Below are 18,206 nucleotides of genomic sequence, written 5' to 3'. Positions count from 1 at the left end.
ACCAGGAGTGGTTTTGTTTGTTTGTTTGTTTAAATTTGACTAACTTGTTCACAGTTAAATGATTTTACTTAAACAACCGTTTGCCTGGATTATTTACAGAAATTCTTCCAGAGAAATGTGCCCTTTCTCCAAAGGAACGGCTGCAAAGAAACCAAGAATTTTCTTTTCATAACACCCTTTTTAACATTTGTACAAAGTTTTACTGCTTAATTTCCTCCAGTAACTACAGAGTTAACCTCTTACTTTCTTTTCTTTTAACTTCCTCAAACTGCAGTTGCCCACTTGTCTGGGCTCAATCCCTTCTGGTGTTGGTGTTGTTGCATTCTTTTTTTTTCATGGGCACAGGCATTGTTTTACTACCAATTTAGCAAGGAGGGGTGGGCTATTTGACTAGCCCCCCTTTTATTGATATATACACACCTATTTACATGCACACACATTTACTCCTTATATCTAGATGCATTTTATTTAACCATAACCTTAATCCTTTTATGTTTGGACTTAATACAACCTTTTTCTTATTTGAGGCGGTAACAACCCCTCAGCACCGGTGCTTTGCAGGAAAGGATAGTAGCAGGACTAGGGACAACGGGAAAGATAGGAAGAACAGTAGCATCATCAGCACGGTAAAATGGGAGAGTTCCACTCACTGACCATAGGAATAATGACTCCTTGCTGAATGCAGGAGGTAAGAACAGGTTGGATTTTTCCTTGGCCTGTTTTGATAGGGGGTACTGCTGCACCTCAGGAAGGGGTCTTGCTGGGTTTAGGCAAATCTTAATGGGTTGGGCAGACCCAATGCACTGAACCTGGTTGGCATGATCATAGAATCATAGAATATAAGGGTTGGAAGGGACGGGGAGGTCATCTAGTCCAACCCCCTGCTCAAGGCAGGACCAATCCCCAACTAAATCAGCTCACAAGGCTTACAAGGAGGGAGAGACCTTAGCCAGCAGTTGCAACGAGGAAGGGCTGGGGTTGGTCAGGTAAACTGCCAGGATCTCATTGTGAGCAGGATCAGGCATGTCCAGATCACACCATTTGAGGTATAGCAGATTATACAATTTAATTTACACAACAAGGCTTTTCCCAAAAGGTTAGCAGGTGAACAAGGACTTAGGAGGAAAGCATGATGGTCAAACAAAGGACCGACAGAAACAGACAGAGGTGAAGAGACGGGGTGGGGAAAAAGAGTATTGCCAACCCTTACGGCTTTTGGATCAACCAGGGCAGTAGGGACATTTACTGTATCCAATGGCCCATTTGCTTGCAATAGTAACACACGCCATCACTGGGTTCCTAGGGGAGGTGGACGGTGGGGACCTTGGTTTGGCCTTCCCCTTCTCCCCCTGCAATGGGCGGCTATTACGGGGTTCTGTACGTTCTGGAGCTGGAAGGTCATTAATATAATGTTAATGTGGTGGTGAGAGTATTTGGGTTTTATTTAAATTTTTATTTTTACTTTGTTCACAGGTGCTAATTTTTGCTTCAGTCAGCTTTCTTTGGGCAGACGGTGAGAATTTTATTTAACAGCTTTTTCCTGATTTTATTTAACTTTTCCTGGTTATGGCCTGGATTTTGCTTGGGCCTCTGAGCTTTTTCACAAAAGCAACTCAGTGTTTTCCTAGGCATGACCCCTCATAGAAGCTGGTTTAAATCTGCCCATGTAGGGTTATAACAGTTTAAAACAATTTGCAATTTATTTTTTAATTTAACAGGGTCCTCTCTTATTTTTTGGAAAATTTTTAAGTAAATTATACAATTCCGTAGGAGACCAAGGTGCATGTGCAGACACCAAGGTCTCATGACCCGAAGCACCAATGCCCGGGAACTGGCGCAAGGGGAACATTTCCTCAATACGGGGAGACACTGTCTGAGGGGTGAACGTAAGGGGCTTCTGTTGCTTAATAGTTCTTGCCGGCTTAGTTGGATTTAAATTCTTTGCCAATTTTTCTTTTTATCTTTTTTTAATCATGTTGTAAGTTTCTCCTGGTAGTCCTTGAGACTCCTTATTTGAGATTCATGGAGCCGGGTTTTTTCCCCCCCCTTCTGTTTCTTCATGCCAATAGAAATATGCCTCACACTGACATTGGCCAGAAGCGCACTTCTGAGGGGCACAATCTTGTTAAGGTCGAAGCTTTCCCTCTAAGGGAAACCATAACTTCAAAGACAGGTTTCAGAGTAGCAGCCGTGTTAGTCTGTACCCACAAAAAGAAAAGGAGGACTTGTGGCACCTTAGAGACTAACACATTTATTTGAGCATAAGCTTTTGTGAACTACAGCTCACTTCATCGATTATCCCTATTCCTGGTATACCAATTCCAATTTTTTCAGAAACTTGCAAGTGAACTAGTGTGTGCCTTTTGGCAGGACGGTGATCCTTTTTGACTCACCAGCCCCCATTTTAGCTGGCGAGTGCTGGAATCCCTTTTGGATCCCCTGGCTCCCAGAATCCCTACAGATCTTTCACTCATCCCACTCACACAGGGAAGGTTTGTTTAGGGCCTCCACGACTGTCTTACAGCCCCCCTTTAGCAAAGAGCATCAGCTGGTGCCACATACTCTGTTGTTTTTGGGCGAGGAGATCAGACCAGTCAGTGGCTTTTCAAACCACCTTCAGGCGGGAACCAGAGACAGAGGAGGAAAGAGGGTATGGAAACAGACCATCCGAGGATGGAAGGGATGGGATCACACACTCCTAGACCCAGACAGGCCCCTCGCCGGTCATGAGCCCACAGCTTCACAGGGCGCTCTGGGTGTCTTCCTGTGACTTACACTCACACCAGTCTACCAACCTTCAGTTTCACACTGGCACATGGAACCAGGTCTATCCACGACCTGCCCAGATCTATCCACAACCTGCCCAGCCACCCTCACTGGTTCTTCCCAGGGAAACCAAACCTGGATGGGACTCTGACCCACCCCAAGGGCATCAGGTGTGTCTGGCAGCAAAAGTCCAAATAGAGTGTGCAACTCATCCGAACCCAGAGCCTACGGGCAGTCCTCCATCAGAAACCCAATATAGAGATTTCAAAAGGTCTCTTACCTTTTCAGATGGGCCCGGGGTCTGGTGGGGAACAGCTCATGGTCCTCCGGCTCTTGGGGGTCACCATCTATCCGAGTCACGGCACCAAGATTATCGTGGAAAAATTAACCACTCATTGTGTTTGAATCAGAACAAAGCTTGAGGTCCATTTATTCAAGCATGCGCATACAGGGAGAGTTAGCTGAAGCTGCTCTGGCGTATACAGAAAATACAGGAGCTTATATTGCTGGAAACCACAATTTGTTAAACCCACTTTTTTTAACAGCCTTTTTTTTTTATTTGGCATATAATGCAAGTTTCAACAGTAGCTTTGCCTTATTCGTTTTACATACTTGAAGACGGTTATAGAATCATAGAATATCAGGGTTGGAAGGGACCCCAGAAGGTCATCTAGTCCAACCCCCTGCTCGAAGCAGGACCAATTCCCAGTTAAATCATCCCAGCCAGGGCTTTGTCAAGCCTGACCTTAAAAACCTCTAACGAAGGAGATTCTACCACCTCCCTAGGTAACGCATTCCAGTGTTTCACCACCCTCTTAGTGAAAAAGTTTTTCCTAATATCCAATCTAAGCCTCCCCCCCAGCAACTTGAGACCATTACTCCTCGTTCTGTCATCTGCTACCATTGAGAACAGTCTAGAGCCATCCTCTTTGGAACCCCCTTTCAGGTAGTTGAAAGCAGCTATCAAATCCCCCCTCATTCTTCTCTTCTGCAGGCTAAACAATCCCAGCTCCCTCAGCCTCTCCTCATAACTCATGTGTTCCAGTCCCCTAATCATTTTTGTTGCCCTTCGCTGGACTCTCTCCAATTTATCCACATCCTTCTTGAAGTGTGGGGCCCAAAACTGGACACAGTACTCCAGATGAGGCCTCACCAATGTCGAATAGAGGGGAACGATCACGTCCCTCGATCTGCTCGCTATGCCCCTACTTATACATCCCAAAATGCCATTGGCCTTCTTGGCAACAAGGGCACACTGCTGACTCATATCCAGCTTCTCGTCCACTGTCACCCCTAGGTCCTTTTCCGCAGAACTGCTGCCTAGCCATTCGGTCCCTAGTCTGTAGCTGTGCATTGGGTTCTTCCGTCCTAAGTGCAGGACCCTGCACTTATCCTTATTGAACCTCATCAGATTTCTTTTGGCCCAATCCTCCAATTTGTCTAGGTCCTTCTGTATCCTATCCCTCCCCTCCAGCGTATCTACCACTCCTCCCAGTTTAGTATCATCCGCAAATTTGCTGAGAGTGCAATCCACACCATCCTCCAGATCATTTATGAAGATATTGAACAAAACCGGCCCCAGGACCGACCCTTGGGGTACTCCTCTTGATACTGGCTGCCAACTAGACATGGAGCCATTGATCACTATCATGACCCCTCTTTAGTCTTCTCTTCTCTAGACTAAACAAACTCATTTTTTTCAATCTTTCCTCATAGGATGTTTTTTAGACCTTTAATCTTTTTTTTTTTTTTGCTCTTCTCTGGACTTTTTCCATTCTGTCCACACATTTCCTGAAGCGTAGTGCCCAGAACTGAACACAATACTCCAGCTGACGCCTTATCAGTACTGAGTAGAGTGGAAGAATTACTTATTGTGTCTTTCTTACAACACTGTTACTAATACATCCCAGAATGATCACTTTTTTTGCAACTATTACTTGGTTGGCTCATATTTAGTTAGTTATCTGCTATAATCCCCAGATCTTTTCCTGCAGTATTCCTTCCTAGGCAGTCATTTCCCATTTTGTATGTGTGCAACTGATTGTTCCTTCCTAAGTGGAGTACTTTGCATTTGTCCTTATTGAATTTCACCCTATTTATTTCAGACCATTTCTCCAGTTTGTCCAGATCATTTTGAATTCTAATCCTGTCCTCCAAAGTGCATGCAACCCAGCTTGGTATCATCCACATCTGTAAATGTACTCTCTGTGCCATTATCCAAATCATGTATGAAGCTATTGAATAGAATGAAACCCAGGACAGATCTCTGTGGGACCTCAGCTTGACTGTGAACCACTGATAACTACTCTCTGAGTATGGTTTTCCAATCAGTTATGCATCCAGCTTATAGTAGGCTATCTCTCCCTAGTTTGTTTATGAGAAGCTCATGCGAGACAGTATGAAAAGCCTTACTAAAGTCAAGATATATCGTATCTACTGCTTCCCCCCATCCACAAGGCTTGTTACCCTGTCAAAGTAGGTGTGACAGTCTGTACCCTTATGTTTACCACTTTTATAAGACGATGATAAATTTTGTACAAAATATGACTAGTGAGGTATCATTTGAAAACTCATAATTTGCAGGTCATTACTGTCCTGGTACAATATGTGTGACAACATTGTATGTAAAGTCATAAGATTATACAGTATGAGACTGCTGAGACATGTTCCAAGTTTAGAAAAGCAGGCACAAACCAGTTCCTCAGAGACAAAAGGCAAACTGATGCCTTGGCCAGGTGCCAACATAAACAAATGGACTATCACCTGATTAAGGGGACATTCTTTGGCAGGAAGAAGGGTGTGAGTGAGAAATTTACATCTTGGCAAAGGAACAGCTGGGGCTTCCCATGCAAACAGACTTGCTGCTCCCAAACCTCAGCTGGAGATGACAAAACTTAAAAGACAAAGGAAGCATCACTGGATGAGGCAGAGAGATCCTGGCTCGAAGATTCAGCCAGTAAGACTGTTAGAACATATGATGAGAAAGAGTTTTGCTTTGAATTCGCTGAGCTTGTTACATTAGATATTAGTTTGTGTTTTGCCTTTTATTTCTTTGTAACCAATTCTGACTTTTATGCCTCACTACTTGTAGTCACTTCAAATCTATCTTTCTGTAGTTAATAAACTTGTTTTATTGTTTTATTTACACCAGTGTGTTTGGTTTGAAGTGTTTGGGAACTTCATTTGGGATAACAAGATTTGTGCATATCATTTTCTATTCATTCATTGTTTTGCAGGGATATGGGAGGCTGCTCATTTATTGGTGAAAATGTTTTCAGATGTTCCTGAGGAAATTAGCCTGGGATATCCAAAGAAGCCTGAGAGAGCTTCAGTCACCTGTGAAAATCCCAGTCTGAATGCACAATATTTGTGCATGCAGATTTAAAGTAATAAAATTGTCACACACACACCCTGCACAAGCAGCCCCTGTGAATCCATCAGCTGTTCCCAGAAATACACCAACCCTACACACCAGAGTCCATCAGCACTTCCCAGCCACCACCACAGGAATTCTTCTCCTCCCCAGGGATGAATTAGAGCCCAGGCACTTAGGCCTCTGCCTAGAGCCCTGTTCCTCACAGCCTGCAATCACAGCTTTCCTTGGAACAAAAGGCAGTTACTAGCCCTCATGGCTGCAAAGAAAATCATAAAAACCTCACTTGAGTGTAACCAACACAGCAATGCTACCTGAGCCTGCAGAGAGCCTGAGCCCATTGCTGTGAGAGGGAGGAGCTGCCCCAAATGTAATGGACACAGCAACACTGCCTGAGTCTGCAGAGAGCCTGAGCCTGTCACTGTGAGAGTGGTGAACTGGTTCTCTGCATCTCAGTGAGGTGTTAACATCAATATCAGATATTCTGGGGGCCCTAAGGGGAACCTGTGTGGCAGAAGAATGCAGGGCTGTGTACAGAGGCAGATATAGGGAATCATGGAAGGGGGAAGAGAGAGCACATGCTGCGTAACATTTCGGGTTTTAATTAATTTCATGGCAGCATGGAGGTGTGTCTTCCAGGCACAAGCCCTTCAGTCACACTGCAGGGATCCCTTTACAGAGTTCAAGGAATTACTGTACTTAGAAAACAGAAAAATAACTCTGTTGAGTCATGCATGCGCCTGATGGAGACAGCTCAGGCCTGGGACTCCAGAGCGGAGGGGTTCTTGTCTGGCTCTGCCAGGGGCCTGCTATGTGACCTTGGGCAAGTCACTTCCCTGATATGTGCCTCAGTTTCCCCATCTGCAAAGTGACAAGAATGGTTCTGACTCCCTTTATAACACGCTCAGTGGCTGTTACTACGCTACCTTCCTTCTCCTCCTGTTTCAGCCTGCTAGCCCTTCCTTGGCTTGGAGCTTCTGCAGGGCTTCTCTGGCTACAGCCATTGCCCGCTTCCTGCCCCACGACTCCTTCCGCGGCGGCCCTGCGTGGGCGCAGTCTCAGCTCTCCCACTAGTTGCGGGCCGGATAACTGGGTTCTGATTCAATCATAATCAAGCAATTTTCCAGCCTCTGTCGAGCCTCCCCGCGGCGATCAGCGATATCGACCGGACCCCCAGCGCCGGCAAGTCGCAGCGATTCCCCACCTCCCCCGCCAGCGCCGCCCGGAGCTCTGGGGCTCGCAGCGGCCTGGCGCTTCCCCCGGCCTCCGGGAGCCAGACACCCGCGGCTCGCACGGCCCCGGGTCACGCGTTGGCCCGGCCCGGCCCGGCCCGGCCCCGGTTCTGCCAGGCCCCGCGCGGCCGGGGCTCTCGCCGGCGGGCTGCGGAGAGCGGGTGTGCACCAGCCGGGCCGGCTTCAGGTGCTGGGCCGGGCTCCGAGAGCGGCCGCGGCCTCCGCCTGCTGCAGCCCGGGCTGGGAGCGTGAGACGCGGAGGGCCCGAGCCCTGGGGGTGCCAGGCTGGGGGGGTGCCGGGCTGTGGCTGTCGGGGGGGGGGTGCCAGGCTGGGGGGGTGCCGGGCTGTGGCTGTCGCGGGGGGGGTGCTAGGCTGGGGGGGTGCCGGGCTGTGGCTGTCGCGGGGGGGGTGCTAGGCTGGGGGGGTGCCGGGCTGTGGCTGTCGGGGGGGGGGGTACTAGGCTGGGGGGGTGCCGGGCTGTGGCTGTCGCGGGGGGGGTGCTAGGCTGGGGGGGTGCCGGGCTGTGGCTGTCGGGGGGGGGTGCTAGGCTGGGGGGATGCCGGGCTGTGGCTGTCGCGGGGGGGGTGCTAGGCTGGGGGGGTGCCGGGCTGTGGCTGTCGGGGGGGGGGTGCTAGGCTGGGGGGGTGCCGGGCTGTGGCTGTCGCGGGGGGGGTGCTAGGCTGGGGGGGTGCCGGGCTGTGGCTGTCGCGGGGGGGGGTGCTAGGCTGGGGGGGTGCCGGGCTGTGGCTGTCGGGGGGGGGTGCCAGGCTGGGGGGGTGCCGGGCTGTGGCTGTCGGGGGGGGGGGGTGCTAGGCTGGGGGGGTGCCGGGCTGTGGCTGTCGGGGGGGGTGTGATAGGCTGGGGGGGCAGGCTGGGGATGTGGGGGGGGGTGCTAGGCTGGGGGGGGCAGGCTGGGGATGTGGGGGGGGTGCCGGGCTGGGGAGATGTGGGGGGGTGGTTGGGGTGCGAGCTGTGCTGGACTGGGGGAGCTGTGGGTGCTGGGCTGGGGGCTGGATGCTAGCTCGGGGGACTGTGCCATCTCGGGAGATTTTAAAGGTGAGCAGAGGGGACTGTTAAGTCTTCTCCTTATTCCATTCCCATAATACAAAATAAGGCAACAAACCCCTTTTAAAACAAGGTCCCGTTATCCTGCAGAACTCACTGACACATATTATTGCAGCAAGCAATTAGCAAGCGTTTTAAAGGGTTAAATGTCTGTTATGTTACAGGGTAGGGCAGCGCCATGGGGCTGAGGTGACATTTTCTAAGACTTACCCAAAATGTACGGGCTAAATAATTGTTATGAGAGGTTGATGGAAATGATACTCTCAGCAACTGTACTGTGAAAATGTTTGATATTGGGTCTGGGACTCGCTGCTGGCTTATCTGTGATACTCAGTGTGGAACAGCTGCTCTGCTGGGCCTGAGGAGCTATGGTGCTGGAGTGTTACTGATTCACCAACACCCTCCCTTGTGATGTTAAGTGTGTGCAGGGTGCAGCCACCCAGGGAGCTCCCTGGAGGTCAGTGCAGGCCAGGTCATTGTGTTGCCCGGCTGGGGGTGCTGGCGCACTGAGGCAGGCAGAGATGTATCCGAGAGTTCGGTGCAGGGAGTCTGGGTGTCCTTTTCCCCCACTCTACCCCCCCTCAGGAACTGAAGCTCTCCCCAGGCACTGGCTGGCTGAAATGTGAACCTTGTGCAGTTGTCAGGAAATGGCTAGTGACAGTTCTGTGACACCTGTAGTTCGGGTGTGTCCTGGGGCTGCGTTCCAGGCTGCTGGATCCATGGGGTGCGTGTCTTCTTTGGGGCAGCTAAAATGAGGACCGTGGTGTTGCACTAAATTAGGGCTCTTCTCCCCCCATTTAATCTGACTCCAAAAAGCATCCATCGTTTCCCTAGAGAAGAGACAATGAGCGGGGTTCAAAATGACCTGGGCTCCATTTCTGTGTCTCAGGACTAGACTGATGGGGTGGGGCAGGATAGCTTTCCTCTGGCTCTTGTCACTATAGGATCTGAGCCTGACAAGGAGCAAACAGGAAAGAGCAGGATGCCAAAGTGCCTGGGGTCCGTGCGTGCATGTGGGGAAGAGGTGAGGGGGGGAACTGCTGCATGGGGAGCGCTTTCAAAAATCTATCTTCAGTGGGTCCTCCTCCCAACACCTCAGCCAGAAGCATGGTTTGATCCCCATCTCATCTGGGGTGCTGAGACTCAGAGTGGTTGGGAACTAACCCTACAGAACTGCCCTGTGACTGTGGGTGCCTTGGGGCCCCTGAGTGGCTGAGGCAGGAGTCTCCAGGTGGCCCTGCACTGCCTGGGTGAGGTAAGGACAGCAGGAAGGAGCGCAGAATCGCCAGCCACTTCCTTGCAGGAAAGCCAGGAGAAATCATGGCTCTGACAGGTACTGGCATCTGCACGGTGCTGCCTGACTGTCTGGGGACTGGTGCCATCCAAGGGCTAGGCACCTTGCTCCCCCTTGTCTGTGACCATCTGAACCCCGAACAGATAATCCTGCTTTTTCTGGGGCCAGCCTGCGGTGGGAGCAGCTCTGATGCACCCTGACACCTTCCTCCACCTCCCAGAGGTCACGTGCCTCTGGGACAAGGGGCATCTCAGGCCCAGAAGGGCATCTAGCAATCCCACAATGCCCCAGGCCTGCCAGGGGACCCAGTGCTTCGGCCTTAGCACCCCCTTAGTAGGTGTGGGGATATGAATAGGGCCCTGAATCCACAGTGCACTCTGGTCTCTGGCACAGGCCCTGCGCCCCAATGAAAAGGTGTTCATGGATCTGCCCAGCCCCTTGGGGGGCCACGGAATTTATCCCAACTCGTCTATGGAGCAGGATTATTCTTGTAGCTGCCAGGTGCATTCTGGGATTGGGGCTCTGCTTCATGGCCCCAGGGAGTTTGCTCTGGGGGCAGCTAGGCCTGACCTGGGTCAATGAGCAGGGGGCACAGGAGGGCTCTGCAGTGGGCTGGGCCATGCCCCCTCCCCTGGCCCCAAGCCCTGGCACTCTGTTTTGGGGGCACAGTACATTAGGCAAGGGACTGGTGGGCCTGGGTGGGAGGTGGCAGTGGGTGCCACTGGACTCCTTGTTGTTTTAATGGCTGCACTGTGTCTGGGCTCTGCACAGCCAGCTCCTCTTTGCTCCAGTCTCAAAGGGATGGGGTGTGGCCAGACCCATTCGGAGTCAGGTAGGAGTCAACGCTCAGCCCTCTGCCCCCTGAGTGGGGCTGTCACATGACTGAGAGAGAGGAATCCTTTTGTTTCATAGCTTCTCAGGCTAGAAGGGATCACGGTGATCATGTAGTCTGATCCCCTGGATAACACAGGCCAGAGACCTGGCCTGAAATAATTCCTAGAGCAGAGCTGTTAGGGAAACATCCAGTCGTGATCTAAAAATGGCCAGTGATGGAGACTCCATCACCACAACCTTGGTAGATGGTTCCAGTGGTTAATCCCCATCATGGGGACACATGCACGCCTTCTTTCCCTTCGCAATTTGTCTAGCTTCAACTTGCAGCCCTTGGATCATGTTTACCTTTCACTGCTGGATTGAAGAGCCCGTTATCAAATATTTGTTCCTCATGTAGGTACTTACAGACCGTGATCAAGTCACCCCTTCACTTCTCTTGGTTAAGCTAAATAGACTGAGCTCCGGGACTCTCTCACTATCAGATAGGTTTTCTAACCTGTCAGTCATTCATTTCCGTGGCTCTTCTCTGACCCCTCTCCAATTTATCAACACTTGGCTCCTGTGCTCCTTAATCCCGCTCAAGTTTAGACAGTGTAGTGACTGCAGGTGGATCTGCGAGGGAGGCCGGGAACTGTGGTAATGGCAGCTCCCCACCCAGCCCCATAGAATGACAGACCAACAAGCTCCATTCTGCAGCTTTGGGGTCAGGCTGTGCTCTATACTCAGCAGCCTTGGCTTGTGTATCTAGCCCTCCCACTGCCAGCGTGTGTTGCAGCCGTGCCAGCTCCAGCAGCTGGAGTCAGTGTTGGACTCATGGGGCAGGGCTGGTGCCACCATGCAAGTGTCTGGCCCCATTGTCAGGCAGTTAAAGGATGGGCTGCAGAGCACGTGGAGTGAAAAGGGGACTGGATGGTGCCACCTTCCCCGTCCCCTCCACTGCCCTAGAGCAGCAGGGGTTAGAGCCTTTGGGGCTATGGGGATGAAGCTGTGAGGACCAGGTTGGAACCAGGGATGGGGATGGAGGGAGGCCCTGGGCCAGGTTGGAGATGGGGGCACAGGGGCAGCAGGGTGCTAGGAATGTGTCTTCCTACAGTGCGCTTTCTAACATGCTGCTGTGTCTGCCTGCAGCACCGATGGCGTCAGCCGTCCCTCCAAACTTCTCCTGGGTGGTGCCTGGCAAGCTGGCAGGGCTGGCCATGCCACGGCAGCCCGCACACTACCAGTACATGCATGAGCATGGCATCCAGCACCTGGTGTCACTGACCGAGCGCAGCCCGCCCTACCACGACACCTGCCCTGGCATCAAGCTCCATCACCTCCGCATCCAGGACTTCTGTGCCCCATCGCTGGAGCAGATCAAGCACTTCCTGCAGATTGTGGAGGACGCCAGCACCAAGGGGGAGGTCTGGCCTGTCCGTAACCTCTCCCCACGTGCATACACACCCCTGCAGCCGGATTGGCTGTTGGTCTGAAACGCCATGTGGCTGTGATGCCCAGGAAGTGCCCCCACTCTCCCTGTGCCCTTCTCTTCCTGCTAGAGCCTGGCAACTCGCTGGGACCCACCCAGGAGTTGAGCTCAGGTCTGAAAACAACCTGACCCTCTGAGGCTCAGGTCAGCTCTCATCACCTCCCCCAGCCTGTGGGGTTGGCATGACAGTGTCTGCATGCCCTGTTCCCACCGGCCGCCCCCTTGGCACTCTGTGTACGCTGCGGAGTGAGTGCACTGAGGAGTCGCAGCGACTCCAAATAACGCAGCTGTGGCCAGAGACAGGTTGCAGGCACAGGGCGTGGGGAGCTGGGAGTCCCCACCAGGTTGAGCCCCAGGGACGAGGCTGTGGTGTTGGAACGGAGAGGAAATGTCAGGGTTGGGGCAGGTCTGAAAAGGACTGGACGCTCAGGGCAGGTTCGGGTCGGCTGTGCCCGGGGTGGGTTCAGCTTGGGCTTTAAAACTGGGCCTGAGCAGAGCTCTCCTTCAAGCCCAAACTCTGCCCAGAGCAGCAGGAAGGACTCTGGGCCTGCGGGCAGGGATTGCTGCTCTTCTGGGGCAGGTCCCAGGAGAAGGGGCCAAGGTCTGAGCCAGCAGTGCTGGAGTTCCCCCTCCCTGGTGGGGCTGCTCATGCCTCGTGCTATGACCCAGCTCAGGCGTGTCCCTTATGGGCCTGTCCCCCACTCAGTGATCGGAACAGCCCTGGTCCCTAGAGCTGGGGTCATTGTGCCTCACACTGTGTCCATGGGAGCTTCCCAGTGCTGGCTGGCATGGGGCTCCGCTTGAGGTCCAGGCCCTGGACACCTGCGCTGTAGGCAGTGTGGGGCCAGAGACACATGGCTGTGCCATTCTGATTCCATCCAGGAGAGGGCAGGCTTGAATGCTAGCTAGCTCCCAGGAGGAGACGGGAGTTGGTGGTGTGGATCTGCTGTGGGAACGGTAACAGGGCTTTCCACAGGCCCAGAAGCATGAGGCCTGGCGTTGCCCGTGCCACAGAAAATCTCTGCCTGGGGGCACCAGGCTGGCATATAACAGCCCCCTACAGCTCTCTGTGAGCAGCCGCTCAGCCCCAGGCAGCTTGTAACCCGCTTCGGAGGGCCCTGACGCAGCAGGTTCTCAAACGTCACCACAGGTGTGGGGGAATTTCCCAGAGTCACCCCAACTCTGAGGCTGGCTGGAGTGGGGCAGGTCTTACAGCTCCTTACCCCTCCTATCCCTGCTTCAGTGGGACAGGGCCAAGAACTGTTCTGCCCCTGCACCCAGTGTGGATCCTGGGGACACTGCACCATTTTCACCCTGTCACGCCCTCTGGGTCCTGACTGCCTGTGATGGGAGCCTGAAGTCCAGACACCCGAGCAGCCATCACTTTGAACGTGGCTCATGCTGGGAAAAATGTCAGGGCAGGACGAAGAGCCTGCCAGTCCTTGGGTATTTCCCACTGCTGCTACCACCCCAGAGTGCTTGGTGCTGGGTAAGCAGAGGGCAGTCATTCTTCAGCCTTAGGGTATCTCTCTGCCACTCCCCACAGCAGCACACTGGGCTCCATGCAGCACATCCAGGGCTTCCACCTACCGGGCTGGCCAGGGCATTCATGGCTGAGGACACCCAGCTCTGTCGCTCAGTGCCGGAGATGAGGGCAGGCCTCTCCTGCTCTGCACTGGGACGTTCACCTGCTCCCAGGCAGTGAGATGTGAGTGGGGGTGAAGGTACCAGGCCTGGCCTAACCTTGCTGTGTGCTGTTCCCCCAGGCGGTGGCAGTGCATTGCATGCTGGGATTTGGCAGGACAGGAACCATGCTGGCCTGTTACCTGGTGAAAGCCCAGAGACTCACCGGAGTCGACGCCATCCACGAGATCCGGAGAATCCGGCCCGGAGCCATTGAGACGCATGAGCAGGAGAAAGCCGTGATCCAGTTCCACCACCACATCAAATAGCCACAGCTGGCGGCGCCCCCCTCTCCCTACACGGGGAATGGGGGGCAGAGGGAGAGGGCTGCTCAGCTACACAGACACCTGCAGGAGGTGCCTGCTGGGCGTTTTTGGACCCATGGAGGGAACCTTCCCAACTCCTGGCTGCTGAGGGGAGCTGGGGCTGGTCTCAGAGCCTGGAGCCACACTCCGTTCTCGGCAGTATCTGCCTGCACTGGGGCAGGGGTTGCCCCAGCCCCCTTTACTCGAGGCAGAGAGGATGAGATCTGAATCGGGGAGGGGCAAGGGGCAGCAATGTGGAAGGGGGAGCCCCGTAGGGCAACGTCTTCTCCAGTCCCCTGTGATCCTTGCCTTGGGAGAGCCAGGCCCATAGAGACGGAGTGGGGCTTTGCCCTGTAGGGAGGCTATGCATGCCTGCAGGGTGTGTGGGCTGGAGCCTATCCAGCTAATGGCTGTAGATGAGGCTGGAGGTGTTGGGGGGTTTTACTCTTCAGAGCTGCTGCAAACGTGTCCACCCCCCGCCCTGAATAAAAGAAGTTGGCATTGGCTCCCCTTGTGATCTCTGAGCGGGGCACCATGTGCAGGTCGTAGAACAGGGAGGGCTGCTCCCATGGATGCCTGTGCTTCCTGGGAGTGTGTCCAGTGCTGCACAGAAGTGAAGGGGGCTGGGGAGCAGCTGGGGCAGGTCACTTGCTGCTGGCTCTGGGGGTTGTGGCTACATGAGAGCCAGTGTGGGATTCTCCTTGGTGCAGAGGTTGCGGGTCCAGGGCAGCCAGCTGTGCCATGCTACAGCAGGCTCTGTCCTGGGCCCCCTGGGCTCTTGGTACTGCCGGCCAGGTAGCGGGAGCATCTGCTGCTGCAAACCAGCTTCCCCAGCACACAGCCTATCTTCTCCAAGGCCACCAATTGGCTGGGAGCCTCAGGCTAAACTGGAGGGGCACTTCCCTCCTGGCACCTGCGTCACCCCCTCCCACAAGCCACGCCTGCTGCTAAAGCTGGAAAGTACCTGCCACAGAGGGAGACCTAGAGGAATGGCTAGAAAGGGCCCAGGATCCTTCCCTTGCTGTGCAGAGGGGGCCTGGCTGTTAGAGGGTTCTAGGCCATTCCCTTTGCCCCAGGGTCCCCACACCAGACATCACAGCCTTAAAGCCACTATGCTTAGCATAGCTGTCCTGGGTGGGAGCAGGGAGTGGCCGTGCAGTCACAGGGCCCTGGAGCCGAGCTGCCCCCATAGCTGCCGGGCTTGAGGCAGCCTGGAGCAATAGCTGTGTGCCTGGCTGTTTGGCTGACAGTGGGCCCTAAATACAAACCAATCAGCTGGGGGCGGTTTGGAGCCCTGTTTTTGCCTCCTCACCCCCAACTCCACCTAGGCAGGCTGCAGGATTTGTCAGTGTGGCTGAGAAGGGGAATGAGGATTTCCCACTCCTAGAGAAGGGAGCAGGCTTGCGTGAGCCTTTGCCCTTTTACCCCAGAGCTGCATTTGCCTCAGAACGTAAATGTTCATCATAACAGTGCCTACTAGCCTGGGTCCTGGCTGTTAGTTAGCTGTGGAGTTGCAGTAGCTCCTAGAGGCTGCAGTCCTAGACCAGGTTCGTCCTGGGCTAGGTGCTGTGCCTGCCCTGAGGCACTTACAATCCAAATTTTACACTTTGGTTGCCTCAAAGGCTTCCCCTCTAGTGCCCCAGAACTCAGAGGTTAATCTGCAGATTCACTGGGCTGTTGGGAATCAAGGTTCCTTGTTCTGTTTCCCTCCAAGCAGAGTGTAGCCTAGGTCAGAGGCAGCCTAGCCAAGCACTTAGTGTGGCACATTCCTTCTGAAAGGCAGCGTGGCCAAGTGGATGAGACCTGGCTCTGCCATGCTGAGGAGGGTTCTTTCCCAGCCATGCTAGCCGTGACTTTGTGCAGCTACCCCTTCTGTGAAATAGCTGCATGGCAGTTTCCTCCTGCTGCAGTGGGGGTCTGAGATGTTGCCTGATAAGGACTGTAAAGTGCACAGAGATATTAATGGCAGTTGGAAGAGCTGGGACTGCTAGTCTCCGCAGGTAGCTCTAGGCCAAATGGTGCGTAATAGGGGTCTTTTGCTCTGTTTTTTCTCAGATGTGGACAGGAATGCAGGGCTGACTGGATGCACCATACAAGTTGCTTGGCAAATCTGAAAAGAGTTTGGTCTGCTTTCCTCTAGTGGAAACCCTACTGGCTTTTGCCCAGCCGTGCCCCCTGAAGCCATGGCTTCACCAGGCATCAGCTCTCTGCCTTCCTTTTGCTGTGTGCAGGGAGTGGAGGGAGCTGTGTCTTGGGAGCCAGGGGCGACAAGTAGCTCTCTGGTTGGAAGCATCTGTCTCTCCTCCCTCGTCTGTGGTCTGTTAGGTTGTTTGCTGTGTGCCTGCTGGATTGACGTTTATAGTGTGGTCTGTTTAGGGGCCGTGTGTTGAGTCAAGCAGCCTTCTAGGCAAGGCTGAAAGCTTTCCATGTCCTCTAATTCCTCTTCCCTTAAGGCTCGCTTAATGAGAGGGATGGGCTACTCAGGGAGAACAGGGGGTTAAAAAGCCAGCTTCTAAGTGACCTCAGGCATTTTGCCAGGGAGTTTAGAGAGGGAATGTAGGAGCCAGATACACCTGATTAACAGTCTTTGAACTCAGGCCAATTAACACCCCCCTCCAAAAAATCCCCACCAAGCCTGCAGGAGTAAAAGGAATGCAGGCAGAAGTCCAGCGGGGGGAGGGAAGTTGTCCAGTTTATTGTACTGAATGCAGCATGTGCCATTTCCTGCCTTGTGGGCCGGTGACTTGTGTGCATTCCGTGCAAGGAGCTCTTGGCCTGCAGAGACTGGATATGGGACCCTGAGACCAGAATGGCTGAATTGGAGGAGCTAAGGGAGACAGAGTGGTACAAAGAGGAGGCTTTGTGGGACACAGAAGAGTGGTCCCACACCCAATCTGACAGCATTTGTACAGCTGAGGAGGATGAACATCTCAGAGAAGGAGAACATCAGGCTCAAGTAGAGGGAAATGATCCCATAGTTGGGACTCTCCTTCCAGATGATGTCTTGCACTGAGGATAACTGGGCTCCCCTCCCCCAAAGAGGTATCAGGAAAAGACAGGTAATAGTAATGGGGGACTGGATTATTAGAAATACAAATAGCTGGGTTTGTCATAACAAGGAGAACTGCATGGTGAATTGCTTGTTGGGTATGAAGGTTGCGGATCTTACCTAGTCTCATCTAGATCAGAGGTTCCCAAATTTTCTTATTGCATACCCCCATCCAGATCCACCAGCTGCCCACGTACCCCATCCAGATCCACCAGCTGCCCACGTACCCCCATCCAGATCCACCAGCTGCCCACATACCCCCTACCAAAATACAGGTTTTATAAAGCCTTTTAATGCCCAAATGTACAAAATGTACAAATTATAATACACAAATACAGATAATTCTTTGCTGCGTATCTGGCTGGTGAATCTTGCCCATATGCTCAGGGTTCAGCTGATCGCCATATTTGGGGTCGGGAAGGAATTTTCCTCCAGGGCAGATTGGAAGAGGCCCTGGAGGTTTTTCGCCTTCCTCTGTAGCATGGGGACGGGTCACTTGCTGGAGGATGCTCTGCTCCTTGAAGTCTTTAAACCAGGATTTGAGGACTTCAATACCTCAGACATAGGTGAGAGGTTTTTCGCAGGAGTGGGTGGGTGAGATTCTGTGGCATGCATTGTGCAGGAGGTCGGACTAGATGATCATAATGGTCCCTTCTGACCTTAATATCTATGAATCTAAATACACATGATATAAAGGACTATAGTACATATCATTTACGGTTTTAATTTTAATATATGCATATTTTTGACCACCGTAAAGAATGGCTTAGTAGTACCGCTCACCATTAACATGACAGATGAGGTTGTTTGAGCACCAGCGTATAAGTTTGGTGTGATAGGTGATAGTTGGAGTCGTAAGTTGTTTTCTACACAAAGGCACTGGACAATACTTTGATTTCATTCCAGTGCATGATGAAAATCCACTTTCACACAGGTACATTGTAGCAAACGGCATCAAAACCTTGAACAGCCCTGTCTGACAATTCAGGGAACTCTGCTAGCATCTGGATCCCAAACTCAGCCAACTGCTTTTGTTCCAACTGCAAAGTGCTGGCTGCTCCTGACACAGGTCACTAATTGAGTTAGGACCTCATTGGCCATGTCATCAATTTGATGTGGCACTGTGTTGTTTGGGC

At 52.8% G+C, this 18,206-nt stretch overlaps 1 protein-coding gene across 4 annotated transcripts; it reads left to right on the top strand.

Annotated features, from left to right (window-relative positions):
- The first annotated feature begins 7,153 nt into the window (after window positions 1-7,153).
- Window positions 7,154-14,526, top strand: DUSP23 (dual specificity phosphatase 23). 4 transcript variants are annotated; one of them, XM_073322605.2, is made up of 3 exons: window positions 7,154-7,321; window positions 11,694-11,968; window positions 13,800-14,526. In XM_073322605.2, exons 2-3 carry the CDS (start codon window positions 11,699-11,701, stop codon window positions 13,983-13,985), a joined length of 456 nt encoding a protein of 151 aa, XP_073178706.1. In that variant the 5' UTR covers window positions 7,154-7,321; window positions 11,694-11,698; the 3' UTR covers window positions 13,986-14,526. The 4 variants fall into 4 exon arrangements, with proteins under 4 accessions (XP_073178706.1, XP_073178707.1, XP_073178708.1 ...); XM_073322606.2 differs by lacking the exon at window positions 7,154-7,321 and adding an exon at window positions 7,362-7,558; XM_073322607.2 differs by lacking the exon at window positions 7,154-7,321 and adding an exon at window positions 8,362-8,428.
- The last annotated feature ends 3,680 nt before the right edge of the window (window positions 14,527-18,206 follow it).

The sequence above is a fragment of the Lepidochelys kempii genome, chromosome 24 (genome assembly GCF_965140285.1).
Source record: "Lepidochelys kempii isolate rLepKem1 chromosome 24, rLepKem1.hap1, whole genome shotgun sequence".
NCBI lineage: Eukaryota > Metazoa > Chordata > Testudines > Cheloniidae > Lepidochelys > Lepidochelys kempii.
The sequence above is the reverse complement of the archived record's forward strand: the minus strand, read 5'-3'. Positions and strand labels throughout refer to the sequence as shown.

Bases quoted from the DNA above. Each gene is read 5' to 3' on its own strand.
- DUSP23 (XM_073322604.2), top strand. From the start codon at position 11,612: ATGGGGGCACAGGGGCAGCAGGGTGCTAGGAATGTGTCTTCCTACAGT. The intron at 11,969-13,799 runs GTCTGGCCTGTC...CTGTTCCCCCAG, and splicing joins ACGCCAGCACCAAGGGGGAG to GCGGTGGCAGTGCATTGCAT.